The sequence below is a fragment of the Takifugu rubripes genome, chromosome 16, assembly GCF_901000725.2.
Source record: "Takifugu rubripes chromosome 16, fTakRub1.2, whole genome shotgun sequence".
Classification (NCBI taxonomy): Eukaryota; Metazoa; Chordata; class Actinopteri; order Tetraodontiformes; family Tetraodontidae; genus Takifugu; species Takifugu rubripes.
The window spans coordinates 560,618-582,594 of record NC_042300.1 but is presented as its reverse complement, the minus strand read 5'-3'; the positions used below and the strand labels follow the sequence as shown (position 1 = coordinate 582,594).

Sequence of the window (21,977 nt, the reverse complement as noted above, 5' to 3'; positions counted from 1 at the left end):
GGGAGTTCTATTAGGGTCCTGTGTTCTGCTCTTGAAAAAATGGGCGTGCATGCGTGCGTGCATGCGTGCGTGTGTGTCTCTGTCTGTGCGTGGTCAATTATGGTTCAGCCCAACACTGGGATAGCTAAAGCATGCAATGTGACAATGTTACAAAATACCATGGGAAGTATTTAAAAGTGTATGCTTTAAACAGATGGCATTATGAACGATGCTCTGTAAATCTAAGTCCTGGAGTACTAACGGTACAGTAAACCTTCTGAGGGAGCCTGTTATTACAGCTGAGGTTGTTGGCAGACACTAGAATTCAGTAACATGTTGCTGAATATCCTGCATCCTGTGTTCTTTTTCACTTCTACAGCGGCAGCTATACTATCCATGTTACGGATATATAATCTGAGTAGTGTATGTTTTTCTTTTCATACCACATTTTTCCAAATCTTTTTTTTTATTAACATTTCAAATTGTATTCTAATGCATGCACTTTAAATCACATGCATCACTCCATCAAGAACAATTTATTGTTTATAATGTTTCTAATGCATGAATTTTTGCATAATGTTGCTTCCTATAGTTGGTGGAAAAAAATCAAAACTTGTTTACAACATTTAATGCATGAATGTAATGTAAAGATTCATTAACTATTTCAAATTAGCTCCAAAAATTTAAGGAACTCATGCTACCTAATTGAATTGCACTACTCTTCTTTGATCATTGTTTTTTAGGACATCTCTGCACTCATATATTAGTGATTTTAAGTAGAGAAGCTGAACTGGAAGCCGACTCACTCGATTTTCCCAACCAAGTCAGACCCTCCAGTCTTTCTCACACCCCCTCCTCTCAACATCTGTTTCTAATCTATGCTCTGAGATATAATTCTCACTGAAGAAAAAAAGTAAAAATGCATATCTTTAGTCCATTAAGATGGCCAGACAATGATTCAGCTGTAACTATTTTTCCAAAATCCATTTATGCAGGTTGTCACCCTGTTCCAGGACAAAAGACAGGTACTTGAAATGCTCATTTTTGTGTTATATATACAAAAAAGAGAGAGAGATCCTTACCAGTAATCTGACCTTTTTTGAAGTAAGGATGTGGAGGAGTATAATAAATAATTTCAGTAATTTAGGTAAAATGTTTCTTGATGTAAATACTGCAAAGAAATTATTGATGGGGTTATTAATATGTTAAAAGATTCTGAAAGTGTGGACAAATCCATGTATGAGAATTACCATTTGATTGACATGATCTTCAGGACCTCAGATAGCAAAAGAGACGAAACAGATTAGTTTTCTTTAAATTGACTTTATTTCAGACAAAATAATGAAGCAAATGTTAACTGATATTTTTATATGAAACTATCTGTTAGGGCTGTCAACCATGAAATCCAGAATGTTATCACTGAGGTCATACTTTTTTCTGGTATGTGTGTAAGGAGACACCGTGGACTGAGGATTGACCCGCTGTACCCTCTGAACCCACACGCACAAACACACACACAGCGAGCTGAGCTGGATGTGGGACACTCACTTCATGAGTTTAAAGCAGCCTTTTTTTAAATTACATGTACAATTGCCTGTAACAAGCTGTTGTACTGAACTAAGTGTGTAGATGAATTTCTCCCTGTTTTGTCTGGATCAGAAGGCAGGGTCGCTCTTTTGCTGAACTCAGCAGAGGCTTTGGATGACTCCAATGGTTTAACTGAATAGGTTGGCAATGAAGACCACCCAAGATTAAGCCAGCCTTTTTTGGACTTTACTCTCAGTGTGCAAGGTATCTTTCACAGTGAGCTAACAGAAGCACGTGCTGTTAAGTAGTTTTTTCCAGCTCTTTATCAATTATTCAATTATTTCACTAAGAGGTTAAAACTGGGCAAATTCACCTTTATCTCTTATCTTACCTTATCTTATCTTACTTTATGTAATTTATCTTTTTCCCCTCAGTTCAGGTCACAATTAAACATGTCTCATCTTTCTCATTTAGCTTCTGTTGTCTGAGTCAGGACGTGACTGAGGCCATCTTTATAAAAAAAAAAAAAAAGGGCCAGATATTTTTTTGCCCATAATTCCAATTAGTGCAAAAACACATTGCATCACATGTCACATTAACCAAAGTTCAGATCTTCTGTTTCAAGCGGCCATTTTTCTTCCCGAATAGCAAATCTTTTGTGCTGGAAGTATCCGGTCCACACTCTTCCTGTTGATGACCTCACACAATGTCTTCAAAGTTTTGCAGCTTTTGAAGGTTCAACCTTGGAAAACAAACACATGGCAGCTGTTTCGGATTTCACTGTCCACCTTGTAGTGTCCACCTCTATTTCTATCTATTTCTCCAGCCCTACCATCCCCATATGATTTGGTCACAGTCTTGAGCTAGGGGAGAGGAATAAGGGAAGGGAGGGGGAGAGGAAGGAGAGGAAGTGCACACAAGTTTGTTTTACGGGACGGAGCTGAGGCTGGGACAAAGGCTGCATCTGGAGATTGGAACAGTGGGAAAGTCAAGCCAACTGTGGGAGCAGTGCAAGAAGAGCTGCCCTGAGAATCAGCCAGCAGACGCTGACAAAGAGGGGATCACACAAACATGGCTGCTGAATCTCTGCCCTGTCTCTGCCTTCTCTACATCTTTTCAGGGATATTCTGTCCAGCTTTTGCTGCCAGGCTTGGGGAGCAGCAACATTCAGTGATCAACGTAAGATATTTTAATCAAAGTTTTTGGGCTGTCAAACTGACTGACTGTAATAGTATGGCTGTGTTAATTTGATGGATTTCTGACAACTGTTAACTTCATAACAGCTCAGGATAATATAGGTTAGTTTCTCTTTGGGGGTTGTCATAAGACTTAAATGTGACTCTCAGACAGCTCTGCTTCTGCCCACGTGTGTGTTTGTGTTATAAGAGCTAGCTCAGAGTTAAAGCTCCCATGGACTCTGAGAGACTGTCTCCATTACTGTCATGCCCCTCCCTGACTGTTCCCTAATGGAAACCAACTGCTCAGTGTTGAGCAACACCCCAGAGAGAAAAAAATCAACAGAAGTCAAACAGTCGCTTAACATAGAGAAAAATAATGTAACGTAGGTTTCTATGTTGTCTTGGGTCATTCAGCCTTTAATCTTTAGAGAGAGAAAGTTCAAAGTTTTAGTTTAAATGTGTGTTTTCAAAAGTATCCCAAATTTGCCTAAAACAAAAGTGCTGGAAGACGAATGGACATGGAAATGATTTCCCTTCATTAAATTTTCCTGTGAAATAATCAAACTTGAACTGGCTAACTAGAATAGCCATAGGCAACAACTTCAAATAAAAACTAATGAATAAATATGGGTATTGCAATTCTTATTTTGATTCACTCTTTAATATTTTATGTCACTGAACTTCCCTTACCTCAGTTATGGCAGCTTGTACGAGGGAGAAATGCTGATCCATCTCACTTACACTAGGACACAGCATGCAGCAGGGATCGGTGCTGGGGCCACTCCTTTTTATTATTGACAGTTAGAATGGGCTGAGTTTTTAATGTTGTCCAACTTTTGGAACATGAAGTATTTGTTGTTTTATTGTCAACAATGCATTCCTTTACATCCATAGATAGATCTTACCATGATGTTATCATGTGGTAGACATGTCCTGCGGGCTAATTTAATCTTATGGCCACATGTCATAAGCGAATTCAAATACTAAGATTAAAAATAAGAATCTAGAAGAAACCCAAGTGTCCAACTGTTATAGCGTGACTGTCATTAAAAACAGCTTTAGGTATTTTTGACAATTGAACTTTCTGAGTCAGATGGTTTGACTTTTGTCGCAGCATCGTGGAGACTCAAGCAGTGCAAGTATTTACCCATAAAACTGGCCAAATTATGTCAGCTCAGGATCAAGACTGACTGAGGATTCTCATGACCCAGAATGTGTTATTTCCTGATGATGACTAAATGTCTCGCCAAGGACAGTATGAACACAGCTGCCAGCTCCAGTTGAAGGTGAAACGAAAATTAGATTAAACCTTCAAACTTGAACTAATCCATTTAATTCTTCAACTCTCTTTGCAGCTTGGTATTATATTAAAAGTCAGAATACCAGCCAATAATATTTATTTAATTTATACTTGCATGACAGGTCCTTACACACACTGCAGGGAGGTTGTATTACAGCTTTCTCTTTTCTAATTGCTAAAACGCAATTTTGCAAACCAGATTGTTTTTTTTAAGTATTCAACACAATTCACAAAACCACACCCCCAAACTATAAAACAAATGGACTGCAACCAAAACAACATATAGCATCTTCAACACATCACACATCATTAATATGTCTATCCAACTACATACAGGTTGGAAGCACAGTAATCTTTAGTATACTTTGCCATAATGCTTAAAAAGCTCAAATGGTAGAATATTCTTTACATTGTTCGAATGACTCAATGTAACAGTTGCACTGCAGATATATTTACACTAGAGTAAACAAAAATATGCTCGCCCAATATTTTCCCTTGACAGGCATCAAGGGAAGAAGCACCTTCCCTTTTTTGGAAACTCACCTTTAACTAAAGTAACAATGAACTAAAGTAGTATAATTTTTAGTGGCAGTGTTATGAAACATTTAGCAAATGTAGGACTTTATGTCAGATTGTTGTGTTTTATGCAGAGAACAATAGTCAGTGCATTTACAAAGTGCCATTTTGAATTGTAAAATGTGTGTAAAGCAGAAACTGTTTTGGAGACTTTTTGCTGTCTGTGTGTCATTTTAGCATTAGCAATCAAGGAAAAAGCAGCAATGTTGGATATTACTGGATATTCTCAAGCAGAACCAAATCCTTTAGAAACCTAATAAATTATACAATAAGAACACTAGCTGAACAAGGGTGTGAAAGAAATAGATAATTTGTTAATTCCAAAAACAACTACAGATTAAAAACAAAGTTTGAGTTAATTTGCTGTATTTTTAAAGATAAAACTGGTCCAGCACAACAGCGGCGGAGTAACTTTAAGGTTCATAGCAGAAAGTGAAGAAGTATGAGGCAACTATCCAGGCGTCTATTCACAAAGTATAAATATGGGCATAGAATTGTTAGCAGAAACACCGCTGTGTTTAATGCTTGAGTCACATTTCTCTTATTTTAGCAGCATCTTAAAAGTCCATGTTGTACTCAAAGACCATCTGTTCCATCTTTGAGGCCCCTGGCTGTGTGTACACACTGCAGCTGTTTGAATCATCACACTCTGACACAAAGCTAATAACTCTGGATGGTTGCAAACTAGTTCAACAGATGGTAAATTCCCCACAAAGTTTTACTTTATTGGCAATCATGGATACAACTATCAATAAAAATGTGCAATTACTGCATTTTCTTGATTAACTCTATTTTCAGGAATGTTAAAATAAATGCATAAGGAAATAATATCTGCTTTTCACATTATTGTAGGAGATGAGAAATAAATATTTTTTAACTCAAAGAACAGCTGTAAATAAAATGGGAAAATGACTCTTTTCTGAAAGGACGTGGAATGTTCTGGAAATCTATGGAGGTTTTACAGACAGCAGAAGACATGAGCGCTTTTGTATGCTGCATTGAATGGCGTTGTTGTGAAGGGTCTTCAAAGGTCTTTGTGTGTGTGTGTGCGTGTGTGCGTGTGTGTGTAGGAGTTTAGAGGGTGAGGGTCATGAGTCTGAACTCTGACATCACACCATCCTGAGAAACCCAAGAGATGTGAGAAATAAACTCTAGACAGGAAATAGTCCTCCAAGAGGCACTCTGTCTGTTAGGGTTTCCCCTTCTCGTGTTATTTTGAGTTAGGTACAAATTCGTGTAACGATAAGGATTTTAAAGCAATAAAAGTCTCATTTATGATCAAATTGAATCAACTGAAAAAAAATCTTTCCTTCAATCTTCTGGCAACCTGTGGATGGATGATTGAACAAAATGTTGTTTTTTTAGTAGCGGGTTGATAAGAAAAAGATCAAATGATTGTCAGACTGTAAAGTAACTCTTCTGTTTCTTTTAACTCTGCAGGTATGCAGAAAGGGATCTTTCCTGAGTGAGCAGAATGTGTGCTTACCATGTAACTGCAAAGGCCATGCAGATTCCTGTGATGACATTACTGGCATCTGTAGAGTAAGTGTTAGTATTTTAGCAGTTGCTTTGCTATTATGTAAGCTGCATTGCATTAATCCATATAACAGAATTGCAGGGACCACAGTACAGGTAATTACTGTGAAAGGTGTGAAGATGGCTATATGCTGACTCCCAGTCTGCTTGGACGCCATTCCTGCCGACCCTGTGCTTGTCCCCTCTCGGTTGTTTCCAATAAGTAAGCTGCTCACTCACCTCAAGTTTGTATGCTGGCAGTCATGTATGGAAAAACTGACCCCAAAGTGTTTGGCTAGCTTTGCAGTCTACTGTGACAGAGGAGAAGACATTCTGCGGTGCAAGTGCCAGAATGGCTATGCTGGACACTTCTGTGAAAGGTCAGTGCCTGAGCTAAGCAGGGTTCTTACGATGCTCCATGGAGTCCGAAAGTATTACATATTAGAGCCCAATAGCAATGTGTGTCCACGTGCATCTGCTGGATCTTCTCTTGTGCAATTAGAATTCCAACCTTTTTGATTGTATTTTTATGTTTGTATGGCTTTGCATCTACTGCCTCTGCTAATATGATCTACTCTATATACTGTACACATTTTGAATGAATAATAAAGATGAAGACAAAAGCAGTTCCATTGAATACAAGGCTGCCACAAGGCAGGTTACCCTTAATCTATTGACCTGTACCTGCAGGTATGAATTATGGGTTCAGTTTCCTATTTAGTTTGAATGTTAGCTAAAATAGACATGACTCCAGGTCTTTTAGTTGCAGGGTAGGCTTAACCTCACTTTTCTTTCATATTATTTGTATTTCTTTTGTATAGAAAATGTCATTTATTTTAGTTGTTCTTACATTTAGGTGTGCCCCAGGGTACTATGGCAACCCAATGACAATTGGTAGCTCCTGTAAAAGATGTGACTGTAATGGGAACTCAGACCCCAATCTGATAGTCAATGAGTGCCACAATGTCACGGGCCACTGTCAGCACTGCTGGGGCAACACAGCTGGAGCCAAATGTGAGCAATGTGCCCCAGGATTCTATGGAGATGCCATCATTGCCAAAAACTGCCAAGGTAGAGTACACTGCTTCCCACGGAACATAAAAATCGAAAAATAAATCCTGAATATAACTGTAATATACCAGTTACATCAGAATTCTTCTTATCTGTTACAGCATGACTAAATACAACTGTATTTGCGAGCTTTAGTAATTTATCTATTTCTATGCGTCAGACCAGTTCCCCATCTCGGATCAGAGTTTATTGTTTTCTGACTGAGGCTCAGGGAGTACTTACTCTGGCGATGTCAGGTGACCTTTTTTCATATGTGTGTGTCACAGAGTGTGAGTGCAATAAATGCGGCACCTCTTCTTGCGATGACAGAACAGGAATGTGTCACTGCAAACCGGGTGTCATTGGACGACTATGTGACCAGTGTGAGGTGAGAGGAACCATGTGACTCAGGAATGTAAATCTACCATTACAGCCAGAATTTTCCTGTTTCACGGCCTGAGCAAATCTTCCCCTTTGGAACAACAATACAGTTCTACAGATCAACAAATTAGTGACACATACCTGAAATCATACTATTGCTAGAGGAAAAATTATCTGTGCATGGCTGAAGTTTAAATTAAATGTCTTATACTAAAATGATGTGTCTTATCTTTGTCCCCCTCTGCCCCCACCATTGCCATGCATATTACTACATACCATTGATAAATTAATATTCTTGTCTTCAAATCTGTTGGTATTTTCTTAAATACACTCTCACTGGATTATCAACTATGGTTTCCTTCCTTTATCAGAGAGTGGTACAAGCAAAGCTACATTTGGGAAAATATAATTCTGCCAATTATCAGAAAAACAGTGACAAATTTCCCAAATCTATCTGTAACATGTAGTTTACATTTGTATAAGGTGGGATTCTGATATTAAGTGTTAGTAATTGGAAAGGTTAAGCACTCTTGTTACCTTGATAAAAATCCTAAAATGCATACATTTAGGAATGTTTCCATATCTCATTGGCAAACTGAGGCACTGAATAAGCTAATGTTAACTCCTGAAAGAGTCACTAATCTGTACAGTGTCTGACGGAGTCCTCTAATGACACTAACATAAACTAATATCACTGCTGCCTTATTCATTTAATTTACTGAATAGTTTTGAGGATGTTTTAAACTATGAACTTCCAGACTAGTGTCATTTTAGAATTCTACAGAACTGTTGCACATGTGGCTTAAAATAGCACATTGAACCTAATTATCAATTGTGTAGCTGCCTTTTTGTTCACTATAATTACTTCCTGTACTCACTTATGTATAAATGGCATTTTCTAATACTCTTGTCACATAGGAGGGCTACTCAGGCTTTTCCAGCTGTCAGGGCTGTCGAAGATGTGAATGTGGTCAAGCTTCCACTCGCTCCACCTGCCACCCTCTCACCCACAGCTGTCCGTGTCTCCCCGGAGCGGGAGGTCGGTACTGTGAGCGCTGCCTCCCTGGCTTCTGGAATTATAGCCCTGCTGGTTGCCAGAGTAAGCCATCTGTCCTTAATGTCCATGTTCTCTTGTCCTTTCTAGCTCTTTTCTTTAACAACAAATAAAGGGTTTGCATATACTCAGTACCATAAATATAAAAGATTATTATAATCAAATAAGGCTTGTTGTCTGTTCCTAAAATTTTACATTGGACAAATCCCCCGGCAAATATTTGTCTGAAAGTTTGAACACTCGTATTACTTGCACTACCACAGTCGCACACATGATAGGTGAGCTCTGTGCACATGATAGGAAAGCTCTGTGCACATGTTATCAGAGCTCTAGGCTGAGACTGGATGACATCACCACAAAGCTAGAGTCTCTCAACATAGGCAGCTGAAAAAGCCATTATGCCCACTTCGGATTGGCCATAAGACAGATGTGAAGGCATCCTGCCAAACCGTCATCTCAGAGTCATGATATATATGTGTGTTTATTTTATTTTTTTCCAGCTGCTTTAACATCGAAACCCATGCTCATACAGTCAAATAAGACTCGATTTGCTTGCTTTTACAGAATGTGATTGTGAGAGTGGCCACTGTGACATGCAGACGGGAGAGTGCCTGTTGGAGGCAGCAACGGTCAATCTGTGCAACAACAGTAAGTTAATGAATGCTAATGAATGTTAATGAAAAGCTTTTACTTTTAAAGGCCAAATATCAACTACAAATGTTTCAGGTTGTGACGAGTGCATCTGGCATCTAATTGGTGACTTAAAACAGTCCAATAAGACACTGGACCAGCTGAAAGTTGCAGTGTTAAACATCTCAACTGGTGCTGCTGCTAATGACAAGCTCAAGTACTACAACTACACCACTCATCGTCTCCAGGTTCTCTGCTTCCTTTCACAACAATATAGAGTTTGCTTAACTTGAACTCTGTGTTTAATCACATTAATAGTTGAGCTTTATTAGCTTTGATTTTGGACTGTGGATCAGTGAGAGATATGTTGACATATTGTTTGGTACAATATTTTTTAAATTAGGTGATGTGTCTAAAGATTTCTGATTATTTTTTAAGCTATTCATTGAAATATAATTTCCCTACAGGCTCACTTTGATAATTGGAGCAACCAGTCCTCTTTGATGAAGAGCCGAACTGAGGAGTTGAAGGAGGCTGCAGAAACTATTGCATTAGACATCCTGCAACTAGACAAATCTGTCAGCAAAAGATACATCTTTGATTGGATATGCTATTAATTCTACAAGGTAGAAAATTGAATAGACATAGTGATTGACTGGTTATTGGATTATTCATTTTAGGAGGATGTAGTGAAGACTCTGGGGAGCATATTGGACAACAAAACATCAGAGACACTAACCAAGGCTGAGCAGCTCAATACAGACCTAAATGAATTCAATGTGCTGATTGAAGGTGAACTGGCCTTTTATTCTTTTTCTCTTTTATGTTGCTTCCTCTTTTTTCAGCGATCAATATAAACAACATCACATTTACAGTATTTAAATGCTTTCAATATATGCTGATTTATTCGGAGCCTGGGTAAGCTTGGAAGTTTTTTGGACAGAGATGATCCACGACTGGGAGCTGTACCGTGATCAACAGGATGTGGATCCAGAGGTGGTCAGGAAAAGCACAGAAGTAGCACAGGGGATGGTGGCCTGGATGAGGAAAATGGATCTGTCTCCTCAGGAGCCCATAGCCACTGATGAGTCAAGTGAAGCACATGACTGTGAGGAGAAGCCCATGTCTGACTATCTCCACTGTCAAAATATTATCACATTTATTAATAGTATGCAGTTGCTATATTTACAGGAATCAAAATGAAAAACTAAACTGAAGCTGTTTCTGGTTCTGCTTATGTTTCAAGTACAACGTCGTGTCCGTCAATTGGAAAAAAAGCTGATGATCACCAACAGCCGTCTCCCACCTGTTCAGGAGATCCTGTCCCACTTCAACGCTAAGCTGTCTGATGCACAGGCTTTCCTTCAGAATACAACCGCCACCGTCCAGCAGATGACTGACCAGAATCGAGCCAACAGCCTCAAATTCCAGAGGCATGAGGTATCTCACCAGTTCACAAGGGAAATCTGGTTGATGTGTGTCGAGCATGTCAGTCTGTCTCAGAACCATCTGTGGGAGTTTTGAGCAGAAGCATTTAGAGGAGGCCTACGCAGGGGCTGACTATTTTCCCATGACACTACCGGATTCATTTTCTATCACGCCACAGACAAGACTTCAACACTGAGGCTAGGCAAAACCTCAGTCATGGCTACTTGCATGCATCAGAGTTTGTGAAAATGTTAGTGTGTAATGGCTGTGTAGATTCTCAATTATCCAGGTCATCGTATCCAAGGTAGTTTTTCCAGTTGACAGAGAAAACTACCTTGGTTAGTGTGTAATACACAAATGAACTTTAATCACAATTGATCCAAAGAACTTTCAGAATTTTCTGTTGTTGTTATTGCATTCTTTTACATGCGTGTTATCAGGACTGCGGATCTCCATAATCAGGGTCACTGTTGTGCATCATTGTCATGAATGGGGCACTAACCAAACATGGTGCCTCTCTTAGTCTAGAGCTCTTCCTTGTTACAGCACAGACCAGTCGACCTCTGTAGTCACTGTAGTCACAGTGTTCACAGTGTCCTTGGTTACCCTGCCATTAAGTCCTTCTGTTAAAAGCCCACAAGTTGTCCCTTTTTTGCATTACATGTGAACACCTTGTCGGGAAAAAAAGGGACATTAGTATGTTTACATGGCAACACTGTGTTAATATGGTAACATAACTTTCCAACTCACGGCACATTGTGTTTTATTCATAACTTTTGCAGGCCAAGCAGCGAAGACTGTCGGAAGACTTCACTTCCATCAATGAAACCCTGGAGGCAACCAAAGGCCTAGTCTATGAGACAGATGGGATTGTGGTTGACATGGACGCTTTAGTTCAGGTGAGGTGTGCCGTATTTAGACTCATTGACCTAAGCCCCCATTTGACCCCCAGTTATGAGATAAAGTCTGGTCATGGGTTACTTAATGGGAGGATATGTAGCATAATCTAATAGGCAATTACAGAGAGCTGTTGTGTCTCAGACTGTATTCAATTAATTCATTAATGGATTCCTGACACAAATACTGCATCACGTTGTGATGCTGGATACCGTAATCTGATTCTGAGCTCTCCATTTTAAGTCCTGCACCTTGTTGGAGTTACGTTGTTGGAAGCCACAGCCATCCTGTGGTAGCATTGAAACCATGAACATGTTTGTGCATGTGTACATGCGTGTGTTAGTGCATAGTGAGGACCTGGTTGTTAGGTTAATGTACAGTGGTACATGGTTTTAGGAAGGAGTAGAGCTCTACTGCATGATGGCTAAGGTTCTGGTTGGACATTTAGTTGTGATGGTTAAAGTTAAGGGCCGTGGTGTCATTTACGGTCTCCACAGAATTATAAATGTACGGGTGTGTGTTTTATTTTATATAAAAGGGAAAAAGTTCTAATCTTCAGGTGAGGGGCTTTGTACACATTTTGAGTAACATATTCCTGTATTTGTCTGACCTACAGAACGTTAGTGAGTACCATGCAGCAATTGATGGAGCCACTCTCAAACTGGCAGAAAAGTCCGAGCGTCTCTCGTTGGCCGACAGAGAGCTGGTCCAGAGGGCCGATGACCATGCTGAGAATCTGGAAAGACAAGCCAATGAACTTGAAGAGTGAGACATCTCTAATGAGAAAACAAAATCCACATCATAGCGTAAATGTAGTAATTTCTTAAATAAAAATATGAGCGAGTTTTAAGTAAGTGGCTGATTTAAAATGCGTTTTAATTTCTGAATCAGTTCCAAGCTTGGCAATAACACATAAATAGTTATTATTGTACCGGTATCATTCTCCTCCAGGGATTTGAAAGAGAGCGATGCCAATGGCTTTGTTCAGAGAGCAATAAGTGCTGCCAATGTCTACAACAACATTGTGAAATACATTGATGATGCAAACATCACCTCACTCACCACATTCACCATGTCCGAGGGAGCCGAGGAGGTAGGTCTCACAACTCTTAAAGCCATGATAGTTCTCACAAACCACAGTCAACCGCTTCTGTGTTTCAGGCCGTTGCTGAGATCAGCATTCTGCTCGGGCAACTGATCACTCAGAGTGGTCATGTTTTCAAAGAGTCTGTTACATTACACTCAGAACAAATTGGTATGAGCTTTGTTTCTTCAAAATGAAATATGAGATATTTTTGGGTGTAAACTTGATGCTTTAGTGTTTTTGTCTTCGTGTATTAGAGGCGGAAACTGAGGTGGTGGATACGTTAAAATACATTGAGGAGACCAAGGAGACCATGGACAAAAACTCAAACAAACTTTCAGAAATAAAAGACAGCATGAGGGAAATTTTTGCAGGTATACACATTACACTGGCATATGACACAATTATACAATTACGTTAACGATGATTCAACATGTCTTTGTCCAACTGGAGTGAAGTGAGACAACCTAAATGACCAAAACCATACTTTTTTGTTGAGGAATATTAGCATATTATCGCTATTTGATGTACCAGTACCAGTTTAATTGTATGCACATTTTTATCGGCTGCTTTTTGCAGACAGAACACCCCAGCGGCTGGAGTTAACTCTCGAGGTGGCTGAAGGCACATTGAACCGCTCAGTAGAGGTTCTTCAGACCATCACTCCCATCAGAAAAAAGGTGGAAAAGTGGGCCAATAGTATGAGAAACAATGAATACTCCACTGAAGCTTACAAAGAGGCCATCTCATCTGCTGGTGAAGCAGGTATGATGAGCGCAGCTCGCACACTGGTCAAGGGGTCATATGACAACTATTTTCTTCTTTTTCAACATAATTTGTAGTGGAAAACCTCAACGTTTTGGTTCCTGAGCTTCTCGACAAGCTGAGGGTGGTGGAGGAGAAGAAGCCGGCGAACAATGTGAGCAGCAACATCTTGAGGATCAGAGAGCTCATTTCCCAGGCCAGGAGTGTGGCCAAGAAAGTGAGTAGGCATCTAACATTAGGATCGTGAATGCTTTGGAATGTTTTTGCACCGGTGCACACACGCGTTCCTGTTTAAAATAATCTTATATAATTTCAATATGATGAAATAATAATATAGAGCATTTATTAAATGTGTTTGTTGGTACAATATATCTTCTGGTTTGTTGCACTCTCCAGGTTCAAGTGTCAATGAAGTTCAATGGACAATCATCAGTCCAAGTTCATCCTCCAAGCAACCTAGAGGAGCTGAAGCCTATGACATCCATCAGTTTGTTCATGAGAGTGGACCCTGACAAAGACCCTATTGAGGACCGCTTTATCTTGTACCTGGGAGACAGAAATGTGAGGAACTCAAGATACAACAAAAAAGCTGCTTTGGCCACATGAAAAAATAGATACAAACAGGCACCATTACCCAAAGTATAAGCACTTGTGTTTGCTGTGAAATTCCAACACCAACAGTAGGAGTGTATTCTTTACTGTGGAAAGGCTCCGCCCCTTGGAGATGTCACCACTGCTGTCATCTGCTGTGTGTGCCAGTATTTAAATAACCCTTGCAGACTGGAATCATCACTCTGAGTCAATCACTGTCACTAGCTCCAAAGAAATCATCCTGTATGTCTGTGTAGATTCTCAGTCATGCAGGTCATAGTTATCCAAGTTAGTTTTCTGTGTCAACTAGACTGTTTTTCTTCTCTTTTGAAGACGTTTTGCCTTCTATCCAGAAGGGGACATAGCTTGCAAATCCCAGCTTGAATTCAACCCTTGAGGAATGGATTTGACCTCCTCTGATGGGCAAGTCCAATCCATGAAGGCTGGAATCCAGCCAGGTTTCGCATCCTACCAGGGAGAAACCGCTTTCACCAAGGTAAATGGAACCCCAGGTGAAAGTATTTACCTGTAGGACAGAAAGTCTGGCTTGGATCCAGCCCTCGAGGACTGGATTTGCCCACCCCTGATCTAGGTGGTCACCTGAGTTGGCTGTGAACGGCCCTGCCAACGACCCTGCCAACAATTCTCAGGTGAAAAGGTGAAACGTCTTCAAAAGAGAACAAAAACAATCCAGTTGACAAAGAAAACGACCTTGGAAATCATCCTTTGGTTTGAGGCTGCCGTATAAACTAGCAATTACATGTTTGACAGTTGCAAAATGGCAGTGAATGGTGGTAAAATGAGTAAACAGAAGATGTTTCTGCCATCTCAATCACAGGGTCAGAAAGACTACATGGGATTAGCCATCAAGAATGACAACCTGGTGTTCGTGTATAACCTCAAAGGTGAAGATGTAGAGATTCCTCTGAGTTCAAAGCCTGTCAGTCAGTGGCCCGCGGTCTTCAACTATATCAAATTGGAGAGGTGATGAACTTTTGGCAATGTTTCAGCAGACATGGAAATTGTGCTTGTTGCCTGGATCACACACATTGTCTACATTTTAAACAAGCTTTAATGTTTCACTTTTCTGAAATATTATTTGGCAACAACAGGCCTGTTGAGCATTGCAAATGTTTCTTTAATAGACTGCTCAGTGGTATTTAATGATGTAGCTTACTGATTACTAGTGTGTAATGTTGACTGGCATGATGCACCTTCTGTTTCTGTGTTATACATCACCTGCAGGTTTGGGACAGGCTGTTAAGAGTTCGACTTGCCTGTCTTGTGTCTCTTTCTACATCTAGGTTGGGCAGACATGGAAAAGTCTTCCTGACAATCCCCAGTCAAAGCTCCACAGATGAGCAGAAGTTCATTCAGAAAGGTGAAGCTCCAGGCACTGACTCGTTGTTTGACCTTGACCCAGAGGATGTAGTGTTCTTTGTTGGTGGTGTCCCACCAGACATAAAGGTAACACCTCATAAACTTTACTTCAGTAAATAAATCTCCTTTGATAATAACGTGGATTTTTATTCCCCCGTGAATTAGCTACCCCCACCTCTGAGTCTCGCTCCTTTTGTGGGCTGCGTCGAGTTAAGTTCATTTAACACCGACATTATCAGTCTATACAATTTTAAAGAGACCCACAAAATGGATATGGCAACATCAACACCATGCCCCAGGTCTGTATTTCTGTAAATGGATAATACATATTTCCTCACCTTTAAAATGTCTCATTAAGTTTACTAATGCTAAAGTTTGTTTCCAAGACTGACTACATTTCACTAAATATGCTGATGAAAATGATAAAGTAATTTGTTAGAAGTTACTATTCTAAGTCTTGAGATAGCCGCTAACATGCCTGCTTTTCAAACAATTGTTTATGAGTCTAATGCAGCGCTTCTCAAGTGCGATGTGTGACCGTTCTCCGTGTGACCCCGGAGAACATGTTTTTTTTGTTTGTTTTTTTTGCCGTACTAGAATAAAGTGTAATTGCACATCCCGCGCGCACACACCACAGAGCAAGAGATAGGAAGTGCAGTGAACAAACCACCAAGAGACAGCATGAAAAAATACTTAACAGTGAAAGAAAGGCGGAGAGAGACGGAGATAATGAGACATACGAAAGTCTCCCGAAAGCTCAGACGAGGAAATATGACGAAGCATATATAGCGCTTGGCTTCACTGCGACTACGGTGGGAGACGAGGAAAGACCGGTGTGTTTACTGTCTAAAAATGTTGGCAGGACAGCATGAAGCCAAATAAATGAAGGCGTCACTTAAAGACATTACACCCCAGTCACGCTGATAACCCTAACCCTGGTTAACCCTAACCCCGGTTAACCCTAATCCTGGTTAACCCTAACCCTCACTTAAAGACATTACACCCCAGTCACGCTGATCAGCCGCTTGAGTTTTTTCGGCAAAAACGTGCCGAATATTGGCAACAATCAACCCGCTTTGGTCTATATTTCTTTCTTTTTTTGTTTTCTTTAATATTAATAAGGATACAATGTTATGCAGAGGTGTACTTATAACAATTTCATAGACAAATGATACTAATTATAGTCACGGCGGGGGGCTCAAAATGTTTTCTTCTTCCTAGGGGGGGCGTAACAGAAAATAATTGAGAAGCACTGGTCTAATGTAAAGATAAAGTCTGACTATTGTTTCAGGTATTTTAAGCAAGTCTGTCATGATGTTTTGATTTGTGAAGCTCCTTTCCCGCCTCCCTCAGGTACAAGTTGGCATTTTCAAGGACTCGTATTACCAGCTATCTCTTTGATGGATCAGGATTTGGGCTAATCTCTGACATTGGAAAGAGGGGAAAATTTGGTGTTGTCATCAGATTTGATATTGCAGTGCGAACTGTTGCAAACAATGGCATCCTTTTCTATATGCTCAATGGGGTAAGTCTAAAGACAGCTACAATATCAAACTTACACTGATTTTCACAATGAAATATTTTACTTGTAGTGAAAATCTACTAGATTAAATGTTGCCGGCCATCTGTTCTCATGAAACATTGTGCCCAATGTTCCCTCTAAACTGCGCGCTTGCGGAATCGCGCACTGCTTGTACATACTCAGCGCACAAGAAAATCTATGCAGCGCACAAAATAAAATTCAGCAGAAACGTATTAATTAATATCTAATTTTAGAACTGATATAATTTAGTTAATTAGACCAATAATATTGTTTTCTGTACCATTTCGCAACGTAACTCAATGAGCGACAGGTGTCCAGCCAATAATCCGATACAGTTCACTTACGCTACGCAGCCAATCATAGCACTGACAGTGTTTGCGTATGTGCCCTGCCTTTACTCGCCGTGCATGTTAGCTAGCTAACAGCAGTGCAGCGAATCTAAGAGACGCAAATGCTAATCCCTTATCATGGCGAAACGAACGGGCAGAGACACATCCACTCATAAAGCCAAAGTAAAAAAGAAATGCGGCTCTTTTAAGATGGAATGGCTGTCGGAGTATGTGCAAATAGAAGAACAAGCGGTGAAACTGAGTGAGATTTTTTCCTTTTCCAGGACTCTTTCTATGGTTAAAGCAGGACTCACACATATAACATAGTACACGTCTCATGAACAACAAGATTTTTGTCTTTTTCATTTTATGTGCTGCTGTCATTTGATTCTTTTAATAAGCCATGTAACTTGCTATGATCCAAGCTTTTGAACTAGCGTGATACTGGTGTGTGGCCACAGCGTACCCATCTGATGTTGCTCACAGTGGTCCTCGGTGTGCTCAGGGAACTTGTGTATCTGCTCAGGCACATTAAAAATTAGAGGGAACATTGATTGTGCCTAAATATTCCAAGCTGTAAAATTCCAATACATTTAATCATTTTGCTCCTTTCCTTTCTTCTTTTAGGACAAATATTTCCTTTTAGAATTAAAGAATGGGTTCCTGCGTGTAATGTATGACTTTGGCTTCACCAATGGTTCTCAGCTTTTGGAGAACAATGCTTCCAAACTACAGATAAACGATGCCCACTACCATGAGGTCAGTCGCCACAGTCTTTTAACCAGTTATGGTCATTGTGTGGAAGCTTAGAGGTCATTGTCTCCACAGGTCTCAGTCATCTACCACCAGTCAAAGAAGGTTATCTTGTTGGTTGACAAGAGCCATGTAAAGTCAATGGAGAACCCCAAAACTACTTTGCCTTTCTCAGATATCTACATTGGAGGGGCTCCCTCCAGCATTTTAAAGTCTAGGTGAGGTATACTTCTTAAACCAGGAGTTGGTACTCCCTTTTTCCCAAGAATATAAGTTTAAGTAACTCAAGGTTCAAGCTCAGGTGAAGGCAAAATTAAGCGAAAATGGGTTTCAAAGAGACATGTTGTCTTCTACTGATTTCACAAGTCATTACTGCCTTTGATTACATTTTCAATTTTAGCCTGAACCATGTACACTTTGGCAAAAAAAACTGATGTGGGTGGAAGCTGGAGCACTGAAGAGATCCTACACAGACATGGGGGGACCTTGCAGGCTATAAAGAGGAATGTGTGTGTGTGTGTGTGTGTGTGTGTGTGTGACAACAGGGCAGAGCTGGCTGGTGCTATTGGCCTAAAAGGCTGTGTTAAAGGTTTCCAGTTCCAGAAAAAAGACTTTAACCTTCTTGAGCAACCTGGAACCATTGGCATCAGTAGCGGTTGCCCTGAGGAATCCTTCGTAAGTTATATTTTCTGTACTGAGACAAGCATCGTTTGTTATTCCTAAGGCTCTAAATAATTTTGTCTTATTACAGATGTCACGTAAAGCTGTTTTCAGTGGAAATGGATACTTGGGATCCACTGCAAAGATCTCTCCTTTCAACAACTTTGAAGGAGGACTCAACTTCAGGACTATGCAGCCGAGTGGACTCCTCTTCTACCATAATGAAGGGGTAAGCCTATTGTGATTGGGGTACGCCATTTTCTTCTGTGTAGTGCAGGCAGTGGGCATTCAAATCATGGACAATAACAAACTCTCTTGTTGTAAATCGACATGTAGAAATTTGGAATGTGTTTTTCTCCGACTTCAGGCTGATGAGTTCATCATCTCTCTGGAGAATGGAGCTGTGGTCCTGAACTGCAGAGGCACACGAGTTAAATCGCACAAGAAGCAGTACAATGACGGGAAGGCCCATTTTCTAGTTGCCTCAGTCAGTGGTCAGAAGTAAGTTTTCCTCATTGCAGCTGCTGCCAGCTGCAGTAAATTCCATCTTATATAGACAGACTTCATCTGAATTGTGCATGAAAAAACCATAACATAATGAAAGTATTAGACCCCAAGGTTTTTGTCTTTAATTTAACATAAACTAAATAGTTACATTACTGTACATTTAGTAAGAATAGAGTTTATTATTATTAGATGCCAAATATACAGTGGTATGAGAAGGTTTGGGCACCCTTGACAATTGGCGTTATTTTTATTCACCAATCATTGGGTGTTTTAATTCACGACTTAATTTTGATATATCAAATAACTGATGAACACAATTAAATTTCAGCAGTGAAATGAGGTTTATTGGGTTAGCAGAAAATGTGCAATATGCCCCAAAACAAAAAAAGGCCTGTACATAAATTTGGGCACCTTAATAGAAAAATCATATTTGTATTTAGTAGAGCCTCCTTTTGAAAAAATAACAGCCTGTATGAGTGTCTGGATCCTGGATGATGGTATTTTGGCCCATTCCACCTGGCAAAACCTCTGCAATTCAGTGACGTTTGAAGGATTCCGAGCATGGACAGCCTGCTTCAAGTCATCCCACAGATTCTCGATGATATTCAAATCTGGGGACTGGGATGGCCTTTCCAAAACATTGTACTTGTTCCTCTGCATGAATGCTCGGGTAGATTTTGAGCAATGTTTGGGGTCATTGTCTTGTTGAAACACCCATCCCTGGCGCAACTTCAACTTTGTGACAGACTCTTGAACATTATTCTCAAGAATCTGCTGATACTGAGTGGAATCCATGCGACCCTCAATTTTAACAAGATGCCCAGTACCAGCACTGGCCACACAGCCCCACAGCATGATGGAACTTTCACCAAATTTTACTGTGGGAAGCAGGTGTTTTTCTTCGAATTCTGTATTCTTTTGCCGTCATGCATATCGCCTCTTGTTGTGACCAAACAATTCAATTTTTGTTTCATCAGTCCACAGTATCTTATTCCAAAATGATACTGGCTTGTCCAAATGTTCTTTTGCATACCTCAGAAGACTCGGTTTGTGACGACTGTGAAGAAAAGGCTTCTTCCGCATCACTCTTTCGTACAGCCTTTCCTTGTGCAAATTGTGCTGTATTGACTGACTGATGCACAGCGACACCGTCTGCAGCAAGATATCTTTGCAAGTCTTTGGAGGTGGTCTGTGGGTTGTATTTAACCATTCTGACCATCCTTCGTCTTTGCCTCTCTGCAATTTTTCTTGGCCTACCACTTCTGGGCTTAAAAAGAACTGTGTCCGTGGCCTTCCATTTCCTCACAATGTTCCTGACAGTGAAATCTGACAGCTGAAAATCTGACAGCTGAAATCTTTTGGACAGCTTTTTGTAACCTTCCCCTAAACCATAATGCTGGATAATCTTGGTTTTGAGGTGATCAGAAAGTTGTTTTGAGGCTCCCATGTTGCAGCTCTTCAGAGGAGCGTCAAACAGAATGAGAACTGGCATTTGGCCACCTTAAATACCTTTTGTCATTATTGGATGCAACTGTCAATTAAGTTCTAGGCTTAACAAGCTCACCAAACCAACTTTGTGTGTCCAATTATCTTGTGATGATTAGTTACAGGCCATCAAAGCAACAAAATGACAAGGGTTCCCACATTTTTGCACAGCCTATTTTTTACATTTGATTTAATTTCATAAAATTGCATACTATGAATACTTAAAATCTGTGTTTGGAAATCAAGCTAACACTTGACTCTTATGGGCAAATGAAGGATATGCCACCAAGATAATTTTGTGTGAAGGCAGAGTCCATTATTACACAACCTCAGAGGGGGTGCCCAAACTTTCTCATACCACTGTATAATCAGATCCATGAAGGAATGACAAAACAACACTCAATCAAACTGGACTTTATGGAACGTTTAACTATTCTCCGCAGGTATTCTCTGCTCGTGGATGACAAAGACAAGCAGGAGAAGAAAAGTCCTTCATCAGCTGCGAGATCGCCATCAGGACCAGCTGTAAAGTCCTTCTATTATGGAGGTTCTCCAAGCAGTAGCCTCAAAAACTTCACAGGCTGCATCAGCGATGCCTACATCAACAGGTGAGAACCTTTCTCCTCCTCTAGCTCTGAATTTATTCAGCTAGTAAATTATCCATAATAAATTGTTTTACCACCTCCAATCATAACAAGCTTATTGGTTTTATTTTGATTAAACTGTCTCCGTTATTTGTGTGAGAGTTTTCACCTGAAGCTCTGACTGAACCTCCCAAAAAAGTCATGTTGCTGTAAGTCAGTCACTGCTATTTTTGCAGACAAGACCGGGACATTGAGCCTGAGGACTTCCAGCGCTACACAGAGAATGTCCACACCTCCCTCCAGGGTTGTACATTCCAGCACCACCCGACTCCTCTGCTATCAATCCAAAGAGACCAAACTTCGAGAGTCAAACACAGGCATCAAATATGAAATAAAAATATGGGGACCAATAATTATTGTCCAGTCTTGGATCATGCTATTCCAAATGTTTTTCATTGTGCTGAGTGATATCTACACAAGTATGATGGCAATAAAGTTGGGTCCTACTCTGGAGAGTTTTTGGTTGAGAACAACCTATCTCAGAGATTACCACAAAATATTCATTTTTTTATTTTTATTCCTATTAAAATATCCATAAATTGTCACATATATGGAAGTGGCTTGTCCATGACTGCTTTTTTATGTAATGTCATAGTTTTCTTTTAAAAACCAACTTGCAGTTAACAATGAAACACCGATTAAGAGTGGAAAAAACATGAAATGTTCCCTTTATATTTCATATACACAATATCTGAAGATTTTACTGCATGTTTTTTTTTTC

The 21,977-nt window shown here is 40.0% G+C and overlaps 1 protein-coding gene and 1 long non-coding RNA gene across 2 annotated transcripts; one reads left to right on the top strand and one right to left on the bottom strand.

The window, feature by feature from the left end:
• Positions 1–1,286: 1,286 nt before the first annotated feature.
• On the bottom strand, positions 1,287–3,456 carry LOC115252925 (uncharacterized). Its single transcript, XR_003891214.1, has 2 exons — positions 3,375–3,456; positions 1,287–2,248 (listed from the first exon to the last, which is right to left on the bottom strand). It is a non-coding gene; the product is annotated as an uncharacterized lncRNA (long non-coding RNA).
• lama4 (laminin, alpha 4) lies at positions 2,226–21,854 on the top strand. Its single transcript, XM_011618960.2, has 32 exons — positions 2,226–2,685; positions 6,001–6,102; positions 6,171–6,298; positions 6,375–6,455; positions 6,932–7,146; positions 7,413–7,513; positions 8,425–8,605; positions 9,125–9,208; positions 9,287–9,438; positions 9,658–9,768; positions 9,871–9,982; positions 10,134–10,298; positions 10,437–10,630; positions 11,401–11,517; positions 12,132–12,280; positions 12,467–12,608; positions 12,677–12,770; positions 12,857–12,973; positions 13,179–13,364; positions 13,442–13,581; positions 13,761–13,925; positions 14,794–14,939; positions 15,260–15,422; positions 15,501–15,634; positions 16,689–16,860; positions 17,835–17,966; positions 18,036–18,178; positions 18,506–18,635; positions 18,712–18,849; positions 18,988–19,121; positions 21,056–21,220; positions 21,433–21,854. The coding sequence occupies exons 1-32, from the start codon at positions 2,578–2,580 to the stop codon at positions 21,584–21,586; spliced, it is 4,455 nt and encodes a 1,484-aa protein (XP_011617262.1). The 5' UTR covers positions 2,226–2,577; the 3' UTR covers positions 21,587–21,854.
• Positions 21,855–21,977: the final 123 nt, after the last annotated feature.